The sequence below is a fragment of the Siphateles boraxobius genome, unplaced genomic scaffold (genome assembly GCF_051911475.1).
Source record: "Siphateles boraxobius isolate OS27281-9 unplaced genomic scaffold, OSU_SipBor_1 8, whole genome shotgun sequence".
In the NCBI taxonomy this organism is placed as follows: Eukaryota; Metazoa; Chordata; class Actinopteri; order Cypriniformes; family Leuciscidae; genus Siphateles; species Siphateles boraxobius.
In genome coordinates this window covers 17,089,433-17,115,328 of record NW_027509208.1, presented here as the reverse complement: position 1 = coordinate 17,115,328, position 25,896 = coordinate 17,089,433, and the positions used below count along the sequence as shown (strand labels likewise).

The 25,896-nt window shown below is 37.4% G+C and overlaps 2 protein-coding genes across 6 annotated transcripts in view; both read left to right on the top strand.

Annotated features, from left to right (window-relative positions):
* dab1a (DAB adaptor protein 1a) overlaps nt 1-8,762 on the top strand; it is a 190,492-nt gene extending 181,730 nt beyond the window's left edge. Inside the window, 4 exon segments of the mRNA XM_077220751.1 lie at nt 286-410; nt 1,948-2,025; nt 8,560-8,596; nt 8,599-8,762. Of these exon segments, the coding sequence (XP_077076866.1) occupies nt 286-410; nt 1,948-2,025; nt 8,560-8,596; nt 8,599-8,633 (275 nt within the window). The 3' untranslated portion in view covers nt 8,634-8,762.
* A 3,678-nt stretch (nt 8,763-12,440) lies between these two features.
* On the top strand, nt 12,441-25,848 carry LOC143729467 (uncharacterized). 5 transcript variants are annotated; one of them, XM_077220747.1, is made up of 19 exons: nt 12,457-12,699; nt 13,382-15,662; nt 17,058-17,219; nt 17,297-17,624; nt 17,735-17,829; nt 18,063-18,088; nt 18,313-18,341; nt 18,453-18,600; nt 18,853-19,012; nt 19,308-19,440; nt 19,564-19,598; nt 21,824-21,899; nt 22,010-22,044; nt 22,919-22,964; nt 23,078-23,158; nt 23,295-23,314; nt 23,416-23,440; nt 23,653-23,757; nt 25,134-25,848. In XM_077220747.1, the coding sequence occupies exons 1-19, from the start codon at nt 12,688-12,690 to the stop codon at nt 25,156-25,158; spliced, it is 3,822 nt and encodes a 1,273-aa protein (XP_077076862.1). In that variant the 5' UTR covers nt 12,457-12,687; the 3' UTR covers nt 25,159-25,848. The 5 variants fall into 5 exon arrangements, 2 of the variants coding, with proteins under 2 accessions (XP_077076862.1, XP_077076863.1); XM_077220748.1 differs by having other exon boundaries at nt 12,487-12,699; nt 17,300-17,624; XR_013200008.1 differs by lacking the exon at nt 23,295-23,314 and having other exon boundaries at nt 12,441-12,699; nt 23,078-23,162.
* The last annotated feature ends 48 nt before the right edge of the window (nt 25,849-25,896 follow it).

Sequence of the window (25,896 nt, the reverse complement as noted above, 5' to 3'; positions counted from 1 at the left end):
AGCAGTTTAAGGTTGCATGAGCCCAAAAAGGAACATTGTTTTCATGTATAATTGATCACAAATGAGCGTCGTCTTTAATGTAAGTGTGAAAATTTCAGCGCCCTTCCTGTCAGACTGCAACAGATATTTAGTTACTCTCCCAGCGGGTGAAAAACATATTTGTACTTTCTTAGCGTCACCCAACAACACATCAGACGCTTTAAATCAGCTAATGCAATAAACTAATGTGAGATTTACTCTGTGTGGCCTGTCACTAACCATAACTCTGGCCTTTTCTATCTACAGCACCCACCCCGGCCCCCCGGCAGAGTTCTCCATCAAAGTCCTCGTCCCACGCCAGTGACCCGCCCACCGATGACTCTTTTGGTGAGGCAGAGGGCAGCCCTAGTCGGAGCGGGGAGGAGGATGCTGTAAGTACTGCTGATTGTGGGAAATGTCGTTTTTCAACAATATCAGATCTGATCCCACATGTGCTTTTTATTATACAAAATACAATCAGAATCAACACCTAAAGTTCAATTGAGTTTCTCCTATCAGCACTGACTTCATGAATCCTTGCAGACTTACATGTTTAATATTGTTAAAATATAAATACATATTTAAATTTCATCAAGTGCATTATTACCTCATAAATAATATAACACCTCAAAAAAAGGTATTATCCAAATGACCACCACTTTTTAGACTAATGACGTGAAAGAAAAATTCTGACATCATTTACTCACCCTCGTGTTGTTCCAAACTCAAGCAACGTTCTTTATTCCATGGGGGGGGGGAAAAAGGAAAACTAAAGTTAAATAATGTACTGGTCACTCTCACTACCTTGAGAACCATTTCAAGGTGTGAAAAGTATATAGAAGCATCATGGTTTGTGATTGAGTGAATGAGTGTTTGGAAACCATGTTAGCTGTGTGTTGTGAACCAACAAAAATCTTCATTAGAGTTCATAATTTGCATATTTTTTACAGTTCACAAAACTGGGTTAAATGATTCATTCATGGACTAATCCAGTTCAAGTCAGTGATTGATTCACAGTAGTTAACATTATGAATAACAATACATTTCAATGTTTTTCACTTAAATCTGCTTCAGAAGGCTAATTGAAATAACAAACACATCATATAGGCTATTTATGGTGCTTTTATGTAATAACACGTGAATAAATGATGACAAAATAAAATTTTGGGTGAACTGTGAAAACCTGTCAGTGGTGCCGTCCACTGTATTTCATAAACACTCACACACACCCTCTCTCTCTCTCTCTCTCTCTCTCTCTCTCTCTCTCTCTCTCTCTCTCTCTCTCTCTCTCTCTCTCTCTCCTGATCTCTATCAGATATGACTCATCAGAAAATGCCATGGAAACCCGACTAGTGCTCTTTCTCCTTTCTTTTATATTTCAGCTGAACAAAAAGTTTAATTAGTCCTTGTGTGCGTCTCTCTCTACTGAAATGGCATTGGACTTCTCACTCACTTGCTTACTACACACACCCACACACACACACACCGTCATGAGGTGTTACGAGTGCAGCCATAGAGGGAATATTCATAAAAATCCAAAATGCTTTAGTCTAAAGTCTTTTATGCGGTAGTACAATACAGAACCCTTTTTAACAGTAGGGTTTTCATAGCTCCGGTAATGGGCACATGTGTGAGGGAACTTAGGAATACATTAGTGTGTGGGTGGACTAATAAATGTATTGAATAAACGGATGGATGGATGAAAGGATGGATGGACAGATGGATGGATACTTTCTCTTTTTTGCACATTTACAGCACTGCCAATGCTTCTGATCTTACTGTTGCAAGAAAAAAATACTATTTGATTTACTATGGTTCTCTTCTTTCCTGCTGCTTTATAAAAGCTTATTTCCTGTAACTTTTTCTCTTTCTTTCCCCCAAATCTATTCCTTTCCCCTTCTCCTTCAATGCTCCTCTCTCTTTTTCCAGGCTGGAGACTCCCAGCAGTCTCCGGGTGCGAGTGAGCCTCAAGCAGAGCCTGAGAGCTCAGAGACGGACAGTCCTCAGGTCGGTAGCTAGATAGCGGCAGGTCAGGGTAGGTATCTGTCCTCTTTTATTCCCCCTCTTCTTCGTGTCGGCCTGCTCCAACCATGACGTCACGTCAGCACGCCTTCACCCGTCCTCACCACCATTACATAGACCCACACATCGTGGCCGTGTGTTGTGGTGCTCTTTCTCTATATACTTTACACTTTTTCTACTCTCTAACTCTCTTAGGCTGCGTTCACACAGGTGTGACTCTTGATTTGTCCTGTTTGTACTATTACAGATCTGGATTCAATCCTCTATGAGATTCGTCTATAACGAATGAGATCTTGATTTATGCCTTTAAACCAAGTGACATGGTAACCATAGTTTAATGATAGTAAATAATTATCAAGACTTTCTGTATTACTATAATTAAGGACATTTCAGCTATTTTATGATGCCTAGGACCCTTGCGAGGGAATCCCTTTCTAAATTATACAGGCTGCTAAATATTAAGAGTGATATGAGAAATATTTCAAAATAATTGATAAATGGGTTTTATAAAGTCAAATCAAATTATCAAAATATTTGGAAACTTTTTTAAGCATTCGTTAAGTTGATAGCATATTTAAATGAACTTTACAATTTCAATTTGATCAATAAATTGATTACAATTTGATCAATAAACACCAATAATTACAAATGAAGAGTTCAGATGCAAAAGCCTCTATCATCTGAAAATGTCTTCTAAAATGATAATTTTTATCAATCTCATGTATTTAAGTAACTATTAAGTAGCTACTGTAACTATACTTTGCACTCCAAACAGGACTGACAAGTGTATTCTGCTACCGTGTGAATGTGGCCTTATTCTCTACCTTCAGCTTCTTTCTCTCTCTTTCGCTCTCTCTCTGTTTCTCATCTCGCCGTCCCTGCCTGCTGCTGCAATCACTCTTACGCTGGTATGCATCTCATGGGAACATGGTTTATATGCTTTTATGGTGTAATTTTGTTTTGTTTATGACAGAGTATGAGTGAGTTTGTGTGTGTGTGTCCCTTTAATCCCATAAAGATTCCTGATGTGTGTGAGTAGCAATGCTTTTGAACGTGATTTTTAAGCAGCGGTGTTGCATCGGCATACCCATGAACATCATGAATGATCCACATCTAAGTATCTGTGTATTATATATAGTGTATTTCCAGATATACAAAATGAGGTCATGAATGTTTTTTTATATTGTCACTCATCACAGCAAAATCACACAACATACTGAACTGATCTGAACAGAAGTAAAACGAGGTCTGACACGCAAACTAGATCCTTTTTTATCTTTGATTTCAGTCATTGCGGCTAAAAGAATAAAATTATGCCGGTGCTTTAAACATTTCAGCTCTTTCATTTTAGTGACTTTTTTTAATGAACAAACAAGCAACAAGCCATTTTATTTCTGTTCATCTGTCTACAGCTGATGTAATACTAAATTAACACCAAGCCAGTTGGTTGGTAACTTTAGAATTGCAATATACAATATTACACAACTTAAATTGAATTGTATGAATGATAGTCCCACCCTTGATGATTTCAAACAAAAGACATGCAAATAAAAGACTTGCCCGTCACATAAAACAAAGTAGCACCTTAATTTCTTTTTAAAAATTTGGACTTGCAAAATCCGAATGGCCTCAAAAGTGAGCGATCGCTTGGTGGTACCTGTCTGGAGGAGACATGAGCTCATCAGGATGAATCATTAATGAAGGGCTCTGGGAGCCAGAGGCTTGTTTCTCTGACTGTAGGAAGACTGATGTAGCACACTCATCTCTACCTGCCTAATGATGAATGAAGCACTGATCCCAGCTGAAATATTAACACACCTGTATACACCCCCTATAAACACACAGACTGTAGAACAGATGTGTCTGTCCATTTACTATAGAATTAAGGAAAATTGGTTCCTGGTTTGGTCGGTAAAATCGTAATATTTGGATGTGATTTAAAAAATTCTTACAGAGTTCTTAAGAGGTTTCATCAAAGGTTCCTGCCATAATTCTTAAAGATGCTATATTATGCCCTTTTACAAAGTCTTGATTTTGTTTTTGGGGACTATTAGAATATGTTTTCATGCTTGAATGTTGAAAAAAACATAATTTTTAACATATTTTACATTGCTGCAGCGCCTCTCTTCCCAAACTGTCAGCAACGCTCTGGGGTGCGTTTATCTTACAACAATGTAACTCGCTGCTTCACTTCCATAGTACGATGCATCATTGAAGAAATCAACTAGCTAATAACGACTGTTTCCTGAAACCGTAGTGTCGTAGGCCCCCAAATTGGTCGTTCAACCACGTTGGTTAATGATGTCACCCACGTGTTGGAGTGATGAAACTTCTTTCAATGAATCTGTTTGAGATCAAATTAATGCTAGATATTTTGCTGTAAATCACGGGCATGGCATCTAAGAAATATTTCTAATTTTTCTCAGTTATTTTGCTTTATTTCCAGATTCAATCATAGGCTCGTTCTTATGTACTAGAGCATGTACGCACATGCGCATTCTTAAAAAACGGTGCTTTAAATCTCTTGACAAGCTAAAAGACGTAACTTACATTTGTAGGTATTCTAAATAAAAGATATAGATCGTACTGAATGTCAGCTTGATTATTTGGCTCAAGATAAGGATTCATTGAGTCCACATGTCATGCAAACTAGAAACTATGCTTCTAATCACGGGTGGAGAGCTGTCGTTCCAACCACACAATTTTGCGATGCTGTTTGCAATGGTTCGTCGGAGCTAAAGTTTCGGGAAACACGGACTGACACGCTGAACTATGCTGATAACAACGGAACTTCCGACAATAGTTTGCTAACAATGCTTTCGGGAAACACACCCCTTTTTAGTTCCTGTCTTTATGAAGCCCCTCCTTCTGAAAAGCTCAATGTGCTCTGATAGGTCAGCTGGAGCAGTGTGCTGTGATTGGTCAAAGTTTCAAGCGTGTTTCGTAAATGTCACGTCAACCGAGACTTTCAACACACTACTAACGCAACTCAATCAGGCCTCGCCCTTTTATTTTGCGCATGCCTTGATCAGGAATTTTTAAAATAAGGAACGTGACGTGTTCATTCCCAGAAGAAAACTCAAGAGTACAATCGAGGCATTTCAGGGAGTTCAGAAACAGTGCTTACTGATATAGAGACTTACTCCCTTTGGTGTTGATTTGTCCTGTGTATGATCCTGGTATGATATTGTCTCCTATCATAGTTTCAGAGCACATGAGTAATACTCAGTTTACTGTGCTTGAAGCAGTATGGCGGCTGGGTACTGTGTGGTTGGCAGTCATTGCCAATAGGATTATAATAGCGGTTGACTGAGGATGATGTTACTCTGTACTGTCTGCACAGTGATTATCAGGAACGGTAAGTGTTCTCGCTGACAGTGACCTTCTGTTGGAATATGAGCCAATGTCAGTGTTGCCAGATCTCCCCCCCAAAAAAGCAACCTTTAAAATTGGCTTAAAATAAACAGTAGGTTTCATTGCATTTTGCTACAAAAAATTTATTTTCAATAGTTATTCTCTTTTACAAAAATAAGTCAAATGTCAATGAGTAAATTGCTCTCATACACACACATCTATGGAAATGACAGTGGAAAAAGCACAGATTTTAAAGGCGCAATCAACTACAGCGATTATTAATGACATGATGTCAGAGAACAGAGCTGTTGGTACTGTAGGTGGGGGATTTGACAACTGCAATTACTTGTCTTTCAAACTTTCGTTTTGCTAAGCTGAAATACACAACTGGAAATAAGTTGAATAGAATATGTATCTGTAATTAATACTTTTATTTAGCTATGAGAAACAACATATTAATATGATCAAAAGGGGCACTATGCCACTAATACATACCTTCTTCTTGCGATAAGTCATTCCCAACATCATTGGATGTTGGTAGGTTTACGTACATGGCCATTTTAGCCATTAGTTTTAATCGTAGGAGATGTAGGCATGTTATCCAAGCATTAATGGCAAGGAAAGACCCTTATAATTGAGAGCGGCATGTATGAGGTGTTTCTGGGTGTTTCTCCCTCAAACTGTAACTGCTTCAAGGTCTTGATATATTGTGGCATTTCTTTGTTGTTTGGAAACCAGTATTCCTGTAATTATTTTGTCTTTAATGAGTTTAATAAAGAACTCTGTCTCGTCTTCTGTCCAAACATACTGCGCCACCTTTAAAGAATGATCGACTTTCACATACGCAAGGTGACCTGTAAATGTGAAAAAACTGTTTCAATTGCAGTTTTGCATGATAACCACTTTTCTAATTGCCTGGAAAACCACCTCACACGAGCGTAAAAACATTTTTGCGCTATATATGGGAGTTTTTGTGAAATTTACGAGTATTTACGTATTTTCAATTCGCAATTTCAATATGTTCAATTTGAAGGGTAATGGAAACGCATGCAGCTACTGTTTGTCTGGAGCTGGTGTGCTGCTGGAGACTAACAACCAACTCTTGCTTGTATAGACTCTTGTGAACTGTTATTTTTTTATGCTTCTTTGTCATTTGTTCGCCTTATTCAGCTCCGTTTCAGCTATGATAAAGAGACATCCACTCTTGCATTGCGAGTTCATGCATTTTGTGCATGAAGAAATAAAGCGAGTGTGTTTGTTTGGGTTGATTTCAAATATCAACTGTGTTTCTCAGAAATTGCTTACTGCCCCTTGAACATAGATAGCATTTGTACATGCACAAGTGAAAATAGCTGCTTGAGACATTACCAAAAGGGACTTTGCTTATAAAAAGTGGACATGTCAACACAGTCTTTCTTCATTTTCTCTACCACTTTCACTCAGCAGTGTTGACTGATCTATTCCCTTGCTCAACCTCTCACCTACTTAGTCATCCATTTCTTCCTTCCTCTCTTTATGTACTTCCTCCCACACTCCCTTTCACTTTGCTTTCCTCTTTTTCAGCTTTTTAGTGTTCCATTCATTTTATCTTCTGACTCTTTCTCTCACTCTCTAAAACACTTATCCTGTCATCTCTCGCCCCGTGTGTCCGTTCGAGCGCCCACGATGGGCGGAAATGTCTGTAAGCGAGCGATAATTGCTTTTTGAGGTTCTGATTTCAAACTGTAGGGTTCAGGCTGCAGCATGGACACACACTGACTGGAAGCTCTATTGTACCTTATCTAAGCCTTCCTTTGCTCCTTGATGCTCTTTTTATAAATAACCTTTTGATGAAGAGAGAATACACAGGTTTGTATGCTTAAGTGGGTGGTTCTAATACAGATAGTCTGCAATTATTGAATATAAAGATTAAAAACATGGATGAGGTTGTTCTGAGAGCAGGAAGGAGGATGAGGCTGGTGACTTTTTGTCACACATTTTGTCTCTGTTTCCAGTGTTTTGTGCAGCAGTTTTTCTACTGAGCAGCTGCTGTTGTGTAGCTCTTGGGCTGCGTTCCAGTCCACTTTTAGACACACACTTGCGAACTTCCCGAAGCACTTCGCCTCGGGAGAATCCCTGCCGCCATTTTGAAGTGCGTTCCACTTCGTGAAGTGGACGAGGGAAGTTTATATGGACAGACCCTCGCTCACTCGATTTTGACAGAGGGAGCGAGTCTACTTCATATGCACACTTCAGGCAGCTCCATATACCACAATGCAAAGGTTGGGACATCAACGCATATTATGTTTAATTTACCCCACCACAAACAACTCTATGATATACTAATTATTAAAAAAATAATCATTTAAACAACTCAAACAAACCTATATGCATATAGAATGCTGCATTAAACAATTTAGTAAGGGAAACAAAACAAAAATCAACCCCATAGTGGATTTTAAGTGATCAAGGGCTTAGCACGTTCCAGTTCAGCCTATTAAAAAGGTTCCGCCAGTGTTGAGCACTCATGCAACGTAAGCAATGACGTACATCTGAGTGAACGAGACGGAGGGAAGTTAGCGAGTGAAGGGCATGATAATTTTGGACTGGAACGCAGTCCTGGTGTCATGGAGTAAGTTTGTGAATATGTGATTTTCAGAAAGACCTCTGTTGCCACCTGGTGTTGATTTGGAAGAAATGCTTGTTTGGTTTATGTTGCCAGATTTATACCATATATATATATATATATATATATATATATATATATATATATATATATATATATATATATATATATATATATATATATAAATATATATATAAATATATGTATAGTCCATATAGATCGATATATATTGGATATATTTTTATTTTTATATAAAACATAATTCTATTTTTTAACAAATGAAAGTGGGAAGGTGTGTCAGACCTCATTAATATATATTTCTGTAAACGATAAAAATGTACACTTTTAAAAGCCCTCAAAAAATGGTCACTGACTAAACATCTAAGATAATTAAAATAAACTTTAATAATATAAATATGTCACTTAAGAAAAATGATGTTGAAAGATTCTTTGGGTGTCCAGATGATATAGTATCAACCTTTACTAGTAGGGGCAAACGTGTTTCCCATCTTAGAGTTTTGTCATTTATATTTCAGTAACCCCATTCTGTTTGTGTTCAGGGGAAGGACCCTCTTTATGCCCAGATCAACAAGGGGAAGAAGTGAAGGATCATGGGAACTCTGCACAGACGTGATCAGCGCTGGGGGGGGGAGCAGGAGGCCAAAACACTGGAGATCGACTCTATGCCCTGTGTGTGTGTGTGTGTGTGTGTGTGTGTGTGTGTGTGTGTGTGTGTGTGTGTGTGTGTGTGTGTGTGTGTGTGTGTGTGTGTGTGTGTGTGTGTGTGTGTGTGTGTGTGTGTGTGGACCCATCCGTGTGTATATGTGTATGAGAGAGAGAGAGAGTTTGTGTTTGTGTGTATGAGCGCGGTCACTCTAGCCTGAATGGTCCACTTCTCCAAGCAGTCATCTCTCTAGAGCCGCCCCGTGCCCCTCACGACTTCCTCCGTTACTCCCTTCGCATGGATTGAGAGGGACAGACTCTCTCCATACCACTTTCTTTCTTTCTCACTGTGTTTTCTGCACATGGCAGCAGGGCATTGTGGGTGATTTCAACCTTACAACACCCCTCATAGCCTTATGAGCCCAGTTCTGCAGCTTCATTCATGCCCTTCGTCCTATTTCCAGTTTCTGCTGGTCTGACTCTCTATAGAGACCACATTACGGGAAACTCTTGAGAGGTGCCTGTCGGACCCCCAATCACGCATCCGACCCAAGACCACCATAATTGGTGACTTACGCGATACATCCTTTTAGGTTTATTTGGTTTTTCCTCTCCCACGAATTTGAGATTCTGCTGCTAGAAAGCTATGCAGAGCTAAAAGAAGAAAAAAAACAATTCTCTCTCGGATGGAGAACAGACATGAGGAATGACTTTTGCCAAATCTCAAGATTTTGGAGCAGCTGAATTTGACAGGGGAATTTGAGGGAACGAACATTGCAGAAACCTGTGATTGAACTGTTCCTTCTCTATAGCTTTTGTACAATACTAATGAGAAAAAAAAAACATGACGTTGAAATGGAATTTTTATTTTATAAGTCAAGTGGAGCCCTTGAAGTCGACTTTAGATGTGTTTTAGGGGTTAACATGGCTTTAAAATCTGATCGTTGGTTTGCCAAACTCATTTTGTAAATAATAATAATTATTATTATTATTGATCATAATAATGACGACAATGACAAATAATAATGAAGATAATAATAATGGTTCCGATTATAACAGTGTTCATTCCATCCTGTGGACTTCCGTGCCATAAAATAGGCTGGCCTTAGTGATGCAAACTCCTCATGAAACCCAAGCAATATTAACACGTGTCCCAAACTCCCAAGCGGTTTATGTTTGCGTTCTGTCTTTTGATTTCAGCAGGATGGTGGAGTCTTTTTAAGTGGCCTGAAACAAACCCAGAGAGACTGTTATTATGTTTTTAATGGCTGAAGTGGTAAATAGATGATGTCATATTTATGTGATTTCTTTTGGTTTGTTGTCAAGATGAAGCTGGTTAATGTGATTGAGGAAGACCAGAGCTTCTCTCAACGTGTATGTTAATGCAGAAATCTCAAATATGCATGTACACAAACACATACACGATCATTTACAGACTGTAAAGTCAATATGACATCAAAATGGGCTCTGTTTACTTTTTTTAATACACCTTTCTGCACATTTAGCAGTGCATGTTATTCCAAAGAGAAAATGTCCTCTTATTTTTTTTCATCGAAGTGTTAAACTTCCTTTATGACGAATATAAACAAGGCCGAACAGAAGATATCCTGACATTAATTTATTGATGGTAAACTACTTTTAAAAAATATTGGCTCCAATCGGATATATGTAATGCCCACTTTTTACAATTCAGTCAATTCCTAATGTGAATTTCGGTCACCTATTTGTTGAATATCTTGTTTTACTCAGAAATATAGGTCACATTAAGACTAATTTGGGTTGCGAAGGCTGTTTCATGTTGACTTTAGGGCCGTCTGATCATATTAAATCACACCAGAATATCTGTCTGCGATCCAGCCTCCAATCAGAGAAAATCACCATGAATGGCATCCGTTTTCATTGCATCTGAAAAGCTCAGAGCATTCCATTACTGTGACGATAACTTCCTCCTATTTTATGGCCAGAGTCCCATTTTAATTTAAAATAAAAGCTGTTTTGGACCTTCGGGATCTAAATTTTGAGCATTAAGAAGACACAGGTGAAAATCAAGGTGAATGGGAGTCCTTTCAATTTCGGTACATTTCTATTTTGCCTTTACCTCAGCTAATGGTTTGGTAATTTAAAAGGACACGTTATTTTTTATCTTGATGATGATGACATTCTACAGTGGATTTTTAGAGCTTTTTTTTTCTTTTCTCTTGATTTACGTAACCCACCATGTAATACTGTTACCAATAAACACATCCCAAAATGTTTCTCTGCCTTTCTGCCTTAGCAGCAACAAATCAGTATGAAAAGGCTGTTTTATTCTACACAAGTGTGGTCCTCTCTCATGGTTCATCACATGACCAGCTGAATACTACTCTCTTGGTAACCCCCATTATTGGACACTTTAGGTTAAGAGGAAGATGAATCATGAGCATGAACAGGACATTTATCAACAGTAACTTGCCTTTGTGCACTGCTGCATCCACACCACTAGGTGTCAGAATAAAGTTCAGTACCACAGTTCAGTTGTATCTACCAGTGAAACACTAGCTAATTCCATTTTGCCAGCCTGAGTTACAAACAAACAATCAAATTACCACTTGTTACTTCAACCTAAACTCATACTAGATTTGGAAGAGAAAAGAGAACATTTTACCATAACTGAAATGTTGTTTCAGGTTTTAAATGATCTAGCCGCACAATCTAAATTAGATGCAGAATGTGAATTGAATCACTGAACTGGATCCTTGCCAGATAAATGAGTACATTATAGGCATTCCATTGAACCACTCAAATTCCCTCAACATGCTTATGGGGAAAATTAATACATTAGGCCTGCTTAGTTTGTTTTCTCTTTCACAGGAAATTGTGTCAGGAGCAGTTTGTTCTTCTGATCACATTTTCAATCAATCTTCTTTATGTCATTCATGAGCGCAAATCAACATCCTGTAAGGAATGTCACCAACCAATTTGTACGTCACAGGTCAAATGACCTTGACTCATTAGTCGTAAGATTCCTTCTCAGGTATGGAGGGTGATCTACCAGGTTAAGAACTAGTTTCCTTTCTTTTTATGTAAATTCCTGCGCTCTGATTGTTTTGACTTCTTTTATGAGAAAGATGTGTGCTAGATGTCATGTCTTTTAGTCAAAAGTGCTTTAATTCTAAATTGTATTGCTCAAAATTAGTGTTTGGTAGTCATTCATTCATTTGTTTTATTTTATTTTTGCTTTATACAGCATTTCCTATTCCAATATTTATCTCAAATAAGTGTTTATAATTCCTCACTGACAATATACCCCACTATAGGGCCAGTGAGTATATTGAATTAACTTTATCGTTTTTCCTATCATTTTTTTTTTGTCAAATCTAAGATACATAAATTGGCTTTCAAACATAAAGCCACCTCAAGAAGAATTAACTTAAGTATAAAGTGCGACAACTAGCCCTAGACTCCTTTATTGTCGAATTTAAGATCTTCAGATGTAACCAACATCTGTTTTAGAATTTAATTTTAAGCAAAATAACTAACTTTGATTAGATTATTTAAGGTAGAGACTGTTCTCCTGAGAGTAAAGCACATCCTCTGTGAAAGTAATGACAATATTGACCAATACTTTTATGTTTCTTCTATTCTACCTGGTGTGAAGATGTAATGAGAGTTTGATTTTGGTTGTTTGACAATAGAAGCTGTGCCTTCTTGGATTTCTGTGGTTCTTGACTGACCGCATTCTTTGAGAATGAAAACAGTCCTTTGCTGGCGTTCAGTGAAGTGACTTGTTTGACGAGACATTCCTTTATCTCGTCATTAGCACATGAACATGCTCATCCAACCTCATTCCAGTCTGAGGGCCAATGGGCGAGTTCTCACTCTATGTGCTATTTATCCTCTGACAACTGCGACACAACACCATTTTATTTGTACATGCTGGATCATTTTAAATCATAAAGGAATAACTCAATGGATTATTAATTATGAGGATTTGAGGAGAGATAATTATCTCTTTTTGAGGAACTGCTGGAAAAATTTGAGTGACAATGATGGAACAGGTGAGAAACCATAACATTCATTTCATTTTATTATTAGCAACTTTAAAATGTGATATATGCTTTGTTTTTTTTTGTTTTTTGTTTTTACATAGATTCCTTAAACACAAATGAATACACACATTAAAATGTAATATTAGACAGTTGTGAAGAAAATCTAATTTTGCTCACAAAAAGTACCAAGATAAAAACATAAATGACATACCTCATTTTGGTAGTACAATGCTATTCTTTCATGTAAATATCATAAATATGGCAATCATTCAGTACCATGGTACTGTGAGTCTCTTTTGTGAGAGTTTCCATACTTATCAGTTTATTTATTTATTGAACATCTTTTGACACCAGCCATACTCTTGATAACCAGAAGTTTCTTAAAATAGCCCTAGCGTCGATGTTCACCTCAGCTTACTGATTTCTACCACATGCTATTATACATTTTGACATTGACTAGTGTGAATGTATGGAATTTGTTTGGGCAATGGTAGAATGTCATCACATTACCTTCCCACACAATGTGGATTGTGTTGTGTTGTGTTTTGCTACAAGTTTATTTTTAAGCTCTGAGATATTGCTGACAATACAAAAACCTATCATAATTATGCATTTAAATCATATGCATGCCATAGTAAAATGTAAGGTTTACTTTGATATTTCTTAACATTTGCTACATTTCACACATCAGGATGAATCAATAGACTTTAAAACCCTGAAGGCACGGTTCCAGGGTGAAAATGGTCTGAAGATCCAGACTAAACCTGCTGTCCCAGAGAAACCCAAAACCATCCCTCCGTTGACAAAAGCCAGCAATCCTTTGATCTCATCTATCAATGCTGCCGTGCAAAAAGGGACGTTTTACGCACCACGAGTAGTCTTCAAAGATGACAAAAATCTCACTCGCCAGCTCTCTCCACCTTGGGGATTGAAGACTAGAGAGAACCAGCCCATCAATAATGCTGAACAGCTAGAAATTATCCAGAAGAAGGAAGTTAACACTGTTAAGCAGAATCTGAAAGACACAAATCTTCCACTGGTTCTGCCAGTGGGCCCCAAAAATGCCGAAACCCCAGAGTCCGAATCCAGCCCACTTACACCTGTGTCTGTTTCAGCATTAAAAGTGTCAACACCCAAAAAGTTTGTTTTTACCCCTCAAAAAACTAGTGAAGAGAAGACAGACCATGTGAAGGAAGTACACATTACCAAAAAATCTTTGAAGGATAGAAATCTTCCACTAGTTCTGCCTGTGGCTCCAGAAAAATCAGAAACCCCAGAGCCTGAATCCAGCCCACTTACACCTGAGTCCATTGCATCAGAAAACGTGTCCACACCCAATCATTTTGTATTCACCACTCAAAAAACTAGCAAAGATGAGAATGAGAAGCCAGACACTAAGGAGGTCGAAATTGTCAAAAAGTCTCTGAAGGAAAGGAATCTTCCACTCGTTCTGCCAGTGGCTACAATAAAAGCTGATACCCCAGAGCCTGAGTCCAGCCCCTATACACCTGTTTCCATTTCACCAGTCAAAGTGTCTACATCTAGGAATTTTGTATTTACCCCTCAAAAAACTAGCAAAGATGAGAATGAGAAGGCAGACACTGCTAAGGAGGTCGACATTGCCAAAAAGTCTCTGAAGGACAGGAATCCTCCACTTGTTCTGCCATTGGCTACAATAAAAGCTGATACCCCAGAGCCTGAATCCAGCCCCTATACATCTGTTTCCATTTCACCAGTCAAAGTTTCCGCACCCAAGAATTTTGAATTTACAACTCAAAAAACTAGCAAAGATGAAAATGAGAAGACAGATACAGTGGAGAGCCCAACTCCAGCTAGTCGTACCCCTGCTCCAAGTCACTCGGCTCCTGCTGGCCCATCTGTACCAGCCAGTCCTCCTATGGAAAGTGTACCTGTTGTCCCTTCTCAGACTTCAGCTGGAACACCACCTGTCCCCAACATTCCTACCCCAAGCATTCCAGCTCCAGGTATTCCGACCTCTGCTAGCCCTGAGTCAAAGATTCCAGAACCAGCCATTCCAACACCAATTATTCCCTCTCAAGCTGTTCCTAAATCAAAGAGTTCTAAGCCAGATACCACTATTTCAACTCCTTCTGACCCTGAACCTCTTAAACCAAATATAAATATGCTCAGTTTATCAGAAGTATTTCCTCCCCCTGAAGGAAGTCCACCTCCAGATTTCACTGATATTCCTCCCCCTGTTCTTTATGGAGATTTTCCCGATGGAGACCTTACTGAGCAAGCTATACCCACTCCAGTGATCCGTACATTTATCAATCCAGTTCCCAGGAGTCCAGTTGTCCCCAGGTTAGCCTCCCCTGCCCCATCCACCCCTACAATGATATCCACAGAGCCCTTGGTGATGCCCTTAGAGTATACACATGGTCCAGACTCAAGACTTATAGTCTCAAGCCCTCCTCCATATGTTCATACTCCAGCTGCACCTGTCGAGGTGGTACTTGAAAACGCAAAAGCTCTTACTCACAATACAGCTATTAACCCAGAGAGGACTAATGAGGACCAGTTCTCAGCCAAAACGCTTTCAGCCTTAGCGAGAGCGCAGGAGATGGCCTCAGTTAAACGGACACCAAATGATAGCCGAATATTTAGCCTTCTGGAAAGGGCTAAGAGAAAGAGCACAGTTAGCCAGTTGGCTACCACAACTGAAAATATAACCCCAATTGAGACAGTTCCACCCGAGATACCTCTGCCTGAAACTCTCACACCTCTGCCTGAGACTGTCACAACTGAGGTGACTCAACCTAAACTAGATACACCTGAAAAGGCCTCACCACAGTTTGCCACATCTGTAGAGCAACTGCCTGAGAAAGCTCCACCTGTTCCAGAAGGGTTTGAAATACCTGAACTCCCTCCAGTTGATTATGTGGATCACACTTGGGTGCCACCTAAAACCCACCCACCTGAAACTGACAAGGTTGATGGCCTTGATCACAGTAAGTATCTGTTTTAAGCAGGATGGACACTGTGTGATCTTGCCCACAATTTTGTTGTCTAAGATCAGTTTCATCCATCATAGAAGGTTATACTTATTGTAGGGTAGTCTTGTATCAATAAGTGTGGCATGTTCACAGACAGCCAATTAATTGGTTTAGCAAAAAAAAAAATCTTTGCCTCAAATTAAATTTTGTTCAGTGCTACTGTTAATCAACACAAACCAGTTTTCGATTAACTGTTCACAAATGTAAATACCTTTTAGCAGTGTTTAAATGCCTTTTTGATTGTGAGGAGTTAGGTGGATTCCATACGTCATGGAGGGTTGGTATGCAGGATATGTAAGTCTTTTGTGGCTTGTGTTGGGTAACATATTTTTCATAATCGGAATGACAAACAATATTTTGTCTCAAGGACATATCTGTAAGAGTGAGACATTTTGGTTTTTAGTTAAACTAAATGCTAATTAGGCTTACATATATTATCGTAAGTAATTGTTGTAATTAAACCATATTGCTCATAGAGACATCCTTAAAGAGAAAATAATTGTTTTCATTACAGCTTATATTAAAATTACATTTACTTTCAATTAGTGGGTATTAAATATGATCGTCACCTAAAATTGTGAAAAGAGAAACACTTTGCACCATCTCATGCATTTGATCAGGCTTATAATTTCATAAGTATAAGCATCATGGTTTCTCCATTTTCATTCCATAGTCTGTGCTTGTCTGTACATTTTTATTCGCTTTGCATACATAACTTTCTTGGTTTGCTCTCTCTTCCTCATGCTTCTTTTTAAGGGTTATCATTTTTGTTATTTCTTTTTTCTTGTTTGTTTTAGAATTCAGCAGATGGATGGAAAAATTTCTTAATTTTCTTAACAATAAATATATCCAATAAACATCATTAACAAGATACATTTACTTGGCAAACATAGGTGCAGGAGATAACACTTTTTATTTATTTACTTATTTTTACAAAATGTGTTGTTTTGTTTTTTTGTTTTTTTACACCATTCGGTCCATTTTCTAGTTTTATGTAAACATTTTTCTAAATTCTGATGTATTCTTAAAACATTTTAATCAAGCTTCTACATTGTAAAAAAAAGTTGCTGCCGTAAATCTTTAAGTACAATCAACTTGGATTTTTAAGTAATTTCAACTTACATTACATTAAACTGACTTAAAAATGAGTTGAATCTTGCATAAATCATAAAAAAGTTATAAATTGCTTAACTTATTTTGATGAGTTAAAGCAATGTAAAAACATATGTTGTCAACTTATTGATAATATTATTTTTTACAGTGTATGTTTTTTTTTCTGTTTTTTTTTTTTTCAAAATGGTGGTGGTCCAGTGGTTTTCCATTCTAATATCTATTCTCTTGTTTCTGCAGGGATGGTGACAGTGGTCAAAAATGTGAACCCCCCTCCCCCTCCTCCTAGGAAGGCTCTGCCCGCCATACCCACTGTGGACCCTCCACTTGAGAAACCAACTCAGTCTCCTGCCAGATACCTCCAGATTCCCACAACACAATTTGAACCTCTAGAAACACAAGGTTAATTTACTTAAGATATGTTTCTCTGAAGTTTTTGTCCACTAAATGTGTACATTAACATTTGATTTCTTCATCAGAAGATTCACTACATGACAACTCATCTGGGGATGTGTTTTATGAAGATGTTGAGGGACCCTTGGCTCCAGCAGTTTCTACCTTTAGGCCTCCATCAATCCCATCATCAGATTCTAGTTCCAGAAGGCCAGTTTCAGTTCATGAGGAAGCTTTCCTGAAACAGTTGAGCCCAAATCATCAGGTTCAAGAAAGTGCGTCTCTGAACACGTGGGATAGAGACATTGTGGATGTGGACTACGGGTCTGTGAACTCTGGCTCTCCAAATCCAGACACTCAAGCTGCTGTACCTCAGGACTCAATTCCTAGCTCACCTACCTTATCTCCATCGGGGTAAGCCATTAACTTCATGTTGATTTAGTGTGGCCACAGAGAAAAAAATGGCTTTTGTGTATGTGTTGTCGATATTGAGCTACTTTATTTTTATTCTGACTTTCCTCCAGGACCCTTGAAAGAGTTCACAATGTTAATGAAGATCAAGCAAACAGTAAAAAAGGCAAAACAATAAAGAATAAGAAACAGAAAGGACCTCTAAAGAGTAAGTGGAAGAAGTCTTCACTAAAATAGGCTAATGCTGTTGTGAAGTGTGTTATTTTGTCTTGTTTTCCACTAAACAAGAAGAAAAATGTGAAGTGTAGTGATTCATGTTTTCAGTAATCTCATCTCTGATGACCTTCTGACCACCATAGAAATGATAAACACAGTTTATTTTAGATTCTCTTTTCAAGTATTCTGCTGACTAAAATATGTTTTGTATTGTTTGTGACTTAGATCCATATGATGATTCAGCGGCTGTGGTACGTTTTTCGGTTTTGATTTTTGTTTTTACCATTATTGTTAAAAATAGTGTTTTATGACCGTTGAATGTCTGAATGTTAATGTCAGGACCTTTTGTTTGCAATACTAATAATCCTACTTTTTTGTTGCATTATCATATAATATGTTTTGTATCTTCTCATTTCATATACCGTTGTTGAAATGATCGGTTCGAACATATTGTGTCTTCAATTAATAACCTAAGGAAGCTTCACCTAAACGGTTGTTCTCCAGGTTTGTAGCAACATATTTTTTTTTTTGTTTTTAAACACCTGATATCAATTCAAACTGCAACTACATTCCCAAAATAATCTAATTGTAATGATGAAAAACTTAAATCCGCAGGAAGAACTCAGGAAAAGTGTCAGATGAAAAAGAACTAAAGAAGAAAGAGAAACAGCGTGAAAAGGAAAAAGAGAAGGAGAAGGAAAGAGAAAAGAAGGAGCAGAAAGAAAAGGAAAAGAAGGAAAATGAAATGAGAAAAAAATTTAAGGTATATTTTTCCCTCTTTGGACATAGCAGTATTTCTTACATATGTCAGTATTTGTATACCAGACAGCAACATAGTGTCGGCCCAGATCCGGCCCACATCTGGCAATCACACGTTGGGTTTTAATCAAAAGTGAAATGAGCCTTACATTTCAATTTCTCGCTAACAGCAAGAGTCTTTTTCTAATGCACAGGGCTCAGCAAGTGATGTGGACACATTCATGTAATTGTCTTTGTGTATTGATGTTTAATGCAGATCACAGGCCAGGAAGAGGCCATGTATCATGTTAAAGTGATTGAGGACTGTAAGGGCCGTAAAAACGACCTGCCGGTGAAGGTTGGAGACACCGTGAGCATCATCCGTACCAACAATTGCCCTAAAGGGAAATGGCTGGCTAAGGACAGCAACAACAAATGTGAGCGAAACACAACAAATTAATTTAATGCCATTATATGCATATATTGGCACACTCATAATTAGCAAGACGCTAAATCAGTATTACAGATAAATGGCGTGCAGAAAATAAGCATTGTTATGAATGTACCCTGATAAGGACTATATGCCTGAATAGATCTGTCGCTAAGCAAAGACCTGAACGAGTGCTTGAGCTTTGACTAATCTGTTAGACTGCGTATGTAAGAGCTTATCTCATTTTTCAGATGCTTCTGCTGGAATGCAGATTGGCAATTTGCTGTGTGTTGTTTTTTCAGACGGTTATGTCCCGGTGGAGAGTATGGATATGAACATCAATGGAATTATGGAGCTGGGGAAGATGACAACAGCATCTAACAGATCCAACGGCAATGGACACAAAAACACAGAGGACATCAGTACAAACAGCAGGTAGCCATTGAAACGAATAGGCTACTGCAATATACAGTAGTAATTCTATGCTAGCATTGAGTGCTGATCTTGATCTGCAGTTTACAAATGAGATTTTCTTTATTTTTATCTGTATTTTCTTAGGACCTCAGAACATTATGACATGAACCATGAAAGCTGTAAGCACCTTCTTTTAATAATTTTTTATAGTAGTAAATGTTTTATTTTGTATTATGTTTTGTGTGTTTGATCACAATAAGTATCAGGTTATTTTATTGATAGCTTTCTACTGCATCATACTAACTAGCCCCGCCCACTGTGAAATTTCAGCGGTCCAAAAAAAAAAACACCCATAGTAAATAGTAAATAGTAGATTGTAAATTGTAATGCCCAGAGGTGTAAAGAGTACCTTAAAACCATACTTAAAGTCCCTGTAAAGTCAAAATTAAGTATGTGTTCTGAGTTTGTCATATCACAGAAAAATGTGTTATTAGCCACCAAGCCAAATTTGAATGATAAAAAAGCCGGCAAGTACATAAAATAAGCTATTAAAATCTTGAAAAAATGAGCAGTAGTCTCCGCTCTCAAACGCTAGGGACGTGTCCGCTGGCTGCGCTGAAAACACGCCCACTCGCGATACAGCTGCCGTTGCAACACTCAACTGTCACCCGCTACAGCCGGAATGGATGCTCCTAGCAGCTTATTAGGTTAATGATCGTTATAACATAAGCACACAAACTTACACTCATTGGTGGGCACGCACTGCCAATGATGGCACCAGTTGTCGGTGCGACGGGAGGATGAAGGCCGAGGAGGGAGATAGTCGTTGCGCCCCATTCACCAGTAACAGCGGATTATCAGTGAATCCCAGTTGTCTCCGACGAAAGTTTATAAAACTATCCCGTGTAAAATAATCACTACAGAGACGGGTTTTGGTGGTGATCCTCAGCTCTCCATCAAGGTGGTTCTTCACAAAATTAATCCACCTCTTCTTGATGTGATCGTTTTTAGGAAATTAAAATAAGACACCGATCTGTTTTGTATATGATCGCATCCAGGTAGTATGCATTTCCGTGACAAAGACATAACTAGCAAACTGTAGGCTGTAGAAACTATAATAGTACTGACAGTAACTAGTGATTGAGCAGCAAACTGATGAGAATGTGCTCAATTTATATTGTTTGTGGAGCGGCCAGCCTCAGTGGCTGTAGTGCGTCATCAAGTCGGGGCGTGTCCAGGAGCTCAGGGGTTCCAGTGCGTCATCGAGCCCCGTTTTAGACCCCGCCAAAAAATCCGGAAAATAGCAATGGTGAAAAACTGTTTAATGGTCTAACTCCACAATTCAGTTCTTCACAGTTCACAGTCTTTGTAATATGTTTTAGCAATACATTTCTAACATTTATAATGTGTTTAGAATTATTTTTTTATTGCCTTTAGAGGGACTTTAAGTAAAAGTAGAGATACCTTACAGCAAAATGAACTCCATTACTAGTTGCATGTCACCAATTCCAATACAACTTGAGTCCCAGACAGCAACATAGTGTCGGCCCATATCCGGCCCACATCTGGTACATGTAGAATCCACACGAAATTAACTAATTACATTTACTCACACCTCTGATAACACCATGGACCCTACTTTGGCTACCAGTTTGTTTCAGAATACAGTTTAAGATTTTATTGTTTGTTTTTAAATCTCTTCATGGTCAAGCACCAGCTTACATAAATGATCTACTGAAGATGCATGCTCCTTTGAGGTCATTGAGGTCCGCTGACCAACTACTCTTATCTGTTCCTAGAACACGACTTAAAAATAGGGGAGATCGAGCATTTTCAGTCGTGGCACCGAGACTTTGGAATGATCTGCCTATGCGTATCAGAGTAGCTCCCAGCCTTGACATTTTTAAATCACAACTTAAAACTCACTATTATTCATTGGCTTTTAAACCAGCCTGAGAGTTAATTAATGCATTTTATATATTCTTTAGTTTGTCACTTGTTTAACTGTGCTTTGTGCTCATGTTATGTGTTTATAATTTGTCTGAAATTATGTTCAGCACTTTGGCTAACCTCGGTTGTTTTAAATGTGCTTTACAAATAAAATTGTATTGTATTGTATTGTACTTTGATTTTAATACCATTATATTATTGAAGTATTTTGGATTACCTTCTTAAAATCATAAAGTAGCATGGTAAAGATTGGAGGACTATTGTATTATAATATCATCTGATACAGTACCATCAGAGAACCATGGTACCAACACAATTTTCATAAAGGTAATGTCTTTGGATTTTACTGTTTTGGGTGATTATAATACAGAGTACAATCCCACTCTTGACAGGAATTCAAATTTCGATTTAATTTAAATAGTATTATTATTTGATTTTCATTTTATTTCCTCAGTCTCAGAAGACAGTGAGGAGTGGACAGGTGATGATGATGACCCTGTGTTTGGCTCTCCCAATGAAACCTCACACATGTAAGTTTTACCTTGTGTGTTTGTAGGTGCCCTTTTATTTGTTCTCAGTAACAAAACTAGACTGTTAAGCTACTGTATTGTTTACATGAGGTGTATGTTCAATCTTTCAGAGGGCTGAATCAGTCGCTGGCCACACCAGCTCAAGGTGAGTCATTGATGATGACACATGACGGAAAAATTTTCACAGGAAAGCTAACCAGGAACAGTCAAGACAGAGATCAAAACTCTGGGGAAACTGTCATCATAGCTACAGAATGTCACTTACTCTTTCGTAGACATTTATGGAAGCCAATTTCCTCCCGCAAACAAATAAAAATAAAAACAGACAGGGAGAATCATAATTATGACATACAATGTTGAAATCATTACCAAAAACCATTATGCCATCGAAATAATGATATTAAAAGTCATAATTGTGGCATAAAAAGTGAAACGAGTTTAAAAATGTACGAGTACATTGGTAAAATGATGAAAAAAGTTGTCATTTTGTCAAAAAGTCAAAATTATGAGCTGAAAGTAAATTATCTCATTAAGTCAAAATTATAATGAGACAACTTGACATTTTGACAGTCGAAATTGAGCTAAAAAATAAATTATGACATTAAAAGTTGAAATTATGAGTTGAAAGTGTATGACATAAGTCGAAATTGTGTCATAAAAGTAACTATAAGTCAAAATCATGGGCTAAAAAGTATATGATGCCATTAAAAGTCTACTTTATGAGCTAAAAAGTCTATTATCTATCTATTAAGTCTAATTATTAACTAAAAAGTCTATGACATTAAAAGTCGAAATTATGAGTTAAAAATTATATTATGACATTAGAAGTCGAAATTATGAGCTAAAAAGTCATAATTATGACATCAAATGTTGAAACTGACTCTTTAGATACTAAGTCATAATTATTAGATAAAAAGCCACAATTATGATGTAAAAAAAACTTCTTTTTTGAATTTTTATGTCATAACTTTGTATCTTGTAATCATTTTTTTATTCATTCTTTTGTCCCTGTTGGTCAGGTCCTGTCCAGCCAACCCAAACTGATTCAACTTACATGAATGTGCAGTAAGATCCTTTTCTACTCACTAAACATGACACATACTGTACTAGCTTTGATCTGAAAGAATTGTTTTACATTTTAAACACAAGAATGCTCATTTGTTTATTCTGGGTTGCAGACCAAAGCAGGAAGCCCTTCAAAGACTATCCACATTCTTTATGACACCCTCTCGACTTCTCCCGCAAGACAGCAACCCAATGTAGGCAATCACTTTAATTTTTGTCTATTTTCTTTCGAATTCACCGGAATTGATTGTAAATGATAAGATTACAGGATAGCAAGTGATCATGGTTTCTCGACTTCTTTTTTCCTTATTTGGTTGTTTGTGCATCAAGAACGCCAGAGCCTGTAGCAGGTGTGTTTTGACTCTCTGAACCTTAATTACATAAACAATTACATCTACCCACACTCACTTTTTTTTTCTTCTGCTCCTCCACTTCTGGTTTGATCTGTTAGCAGACGAAGAGGATCCTGGCAGCTTGTAAGTATTCTCACAAATATGTGCAAGTTCTCAAACGTAACACAGACAGTAATTTATGGGATGTCTTTTTTCAGCTGGAATATGTGGTCTGACTGGCTTTACATGGATGTTTGAGATGTTTTTTTCAGAAAGCATGTCTCATTCCTTCAGCCTGTGCAGTACCTGATGACCTGATAATGCTAACTTGTGTTGTTGTTGAATATTTCCTTTAGAAATCAAGAGGAAGAAAATGTAAATGTTTCAGAACTCCTGATTCTTCCTCCTCCGGACCAGTATGCTGACATCGTAGCTGGAGACTCCATGACCATTTACAGCAAGTATGTACATTGAACACATGTTGACCTTTTGCAACAACATGCCCCAATGGCAGAACATGTTGTTGCAATATATAGGGTTAGTTGTCACAGTGGATTCATTAACTCTTTCCCCGCTATTGTCAAGATTTTACGTCATTTATGACAAAACGCTTCCCCGCCATTGACAATTTATTGCGGAAATCTGTTTTCAGTGTTATACGGTAGCGCTGTTAGATCTTCGGTATATCTTCTGAAATAGAACTGCATCTCCACATCCAAAAAGCAAGTGAAAAAGAAGATCTGCTTAAATCAGAAGGAGCGGATAAGCATATGCATATACAGTACTAAATCAAAACTGCCAAGCGTTACTGAGAAAAATGTCGAACCCATGAACAGTGTAAAAAATTATATGATTAGTAAGTGTAAATAAGTTACACTTTTTTGTAAGTTATTCAAGATTCAACTCATTTTTTAAGTCAGTTTAATATAACTTACAGTAAGTTGAAATGACTTAAACATCCAAGTAGATTGTACTCAAAAATTTAAAGCTTTTTTTATAGCTTTTTTTTGCAACGAAGAGGTATCTGAGAGTCTGATAAAAATACATTAATAATAACAGTAGCATTTTGAAATATTAATATGATTAAAATAACTGTTTTCTATTTGAATATATTTTATAATGTAATTTATTCCTGTGATGCAAGCTTTTCAGCATCATTACTCCAGTCTTCAGTGTCACAAGATTTTTTATTATTATCAGTGTTATCAGTTGTGCTGCTTAATAGTTTTGTAAAAAATACCAACATTTAGGATTATTTGATGAATAGAAAGTAAAAATTACAGCACTTATTTAAAATAGAAACATCTGTATCATTTTAATGGCTGTAAAAAATATATTTTTAATGATTTATCACAACTTTTTATCTTTTGTCAAATCAGATGTGGTTCAGTAGCATAATATTTTGAGTTTCTATTTATTAAATACATCTCTGTTGTATGAACTTAAGGCAACCAGGTAACTTACTTTTTTCAGTTAAACCAACAATATTTTTTATAGTTTACAATTTTGATCAATTGAATGCATCTTTGCTGAATTTGCTGACCCCAAACTTATAAACAGTAGTGTAAATAATACATAATGATATTTATTATCATCTCTTGGATATTTATTAATTTATTGACCCCCCCCCAAAACAACAACAACAACAACAACAACAACAACAACAACAACAACAACAACAACAACAACAACAAAAAAAAAAAAAAAACTAACCACCTTTTATTCCTGCTTGACTTTTAACATTCAGTGCAGGCTTTAAAAACTTCACCTCTGGCTTTTTTTTTTATGCTACATTGATGTTTACTGACATTTTAGATAATATGTTTGTCTATTCTAGGCCAATCAAACTTGTCTCAAAATAGCCGAATAGCTCCGTCTGCGAGAGGGAAAGATGGGCTGTGCTGGATCTTCACTCTGAGTTCATAACCCTCCTGTGGGGCGTGATTTGATGAGTACCACAGTAAATGTCACCCACACAAGCTCAAGAAGAGATGTGTCTGTCAAGTGGGAAGAATAATGTTTGTGATTGTGCATCTGTCTGTTAGTGGCTGCAGGCGAGTTCTTCTATATTCATGTATATTATGTGCATTCTGTGTGAAAAAAAGCCCAGGCGTGATGCAGTGAGAAGCTCTTCAGATGATTTAGACCCTTGCATCTAAGTGTTAGTTCACTATTGTGGGGAAAATACAGTCTGTGTCTAGAGGTTGTCTAATAAGTTTTGAAAGGTTGGGTTTGGTTTTTACAGTACACTGCCATGTAAACCTTTAAATGCAGTAAAAAGTCAGCATTACTTTTGCGGTATAATTTACTTACCAGTTAGGATTGTGACTTAAATGTTTATATAGCCATACTTTATATTTGTATTAGATTATTCATTTTATATTTTACAAGCAGTACTTTGCGTTTAAGTTTTCCCAGTCTTCAGGGCTAATCTACATTAGGGAAAATATGCTGACGCTTGTAGTGCAAGTTTGAGTGCTGTTTATTTAGTTATTCTACTGCATGTACTATTTTTTTCTGCTGCAGACAATAAATGCCACAGTTATATACAATCTTCAGCCTTTGTTGTTTCAAAACTGTTCCCAAAAATGTCCCGATTT

What these genes read in the sequence shown, in the direction of transcription:
- LOC143729467 (XM_077220747.1), top strand. An exon ending in TGAACCTCTAGAAACACAAG is followed by an intron (nt 17,220 to 17,296) that starts GTTAATTTACTT and finishes TTTCTTCATCAG; the next exon opens with AAGATTCACTACATGACAAC. An exon ending in CCGCAAGACAGCAACCCAAT is followed by an intron (nt 23,159 to 23,294) that starts GTAGGCAATCAC and finishes TTGTGCATCAAG; the next exon opens with AACGCCAGAGCCTGTAGCAG.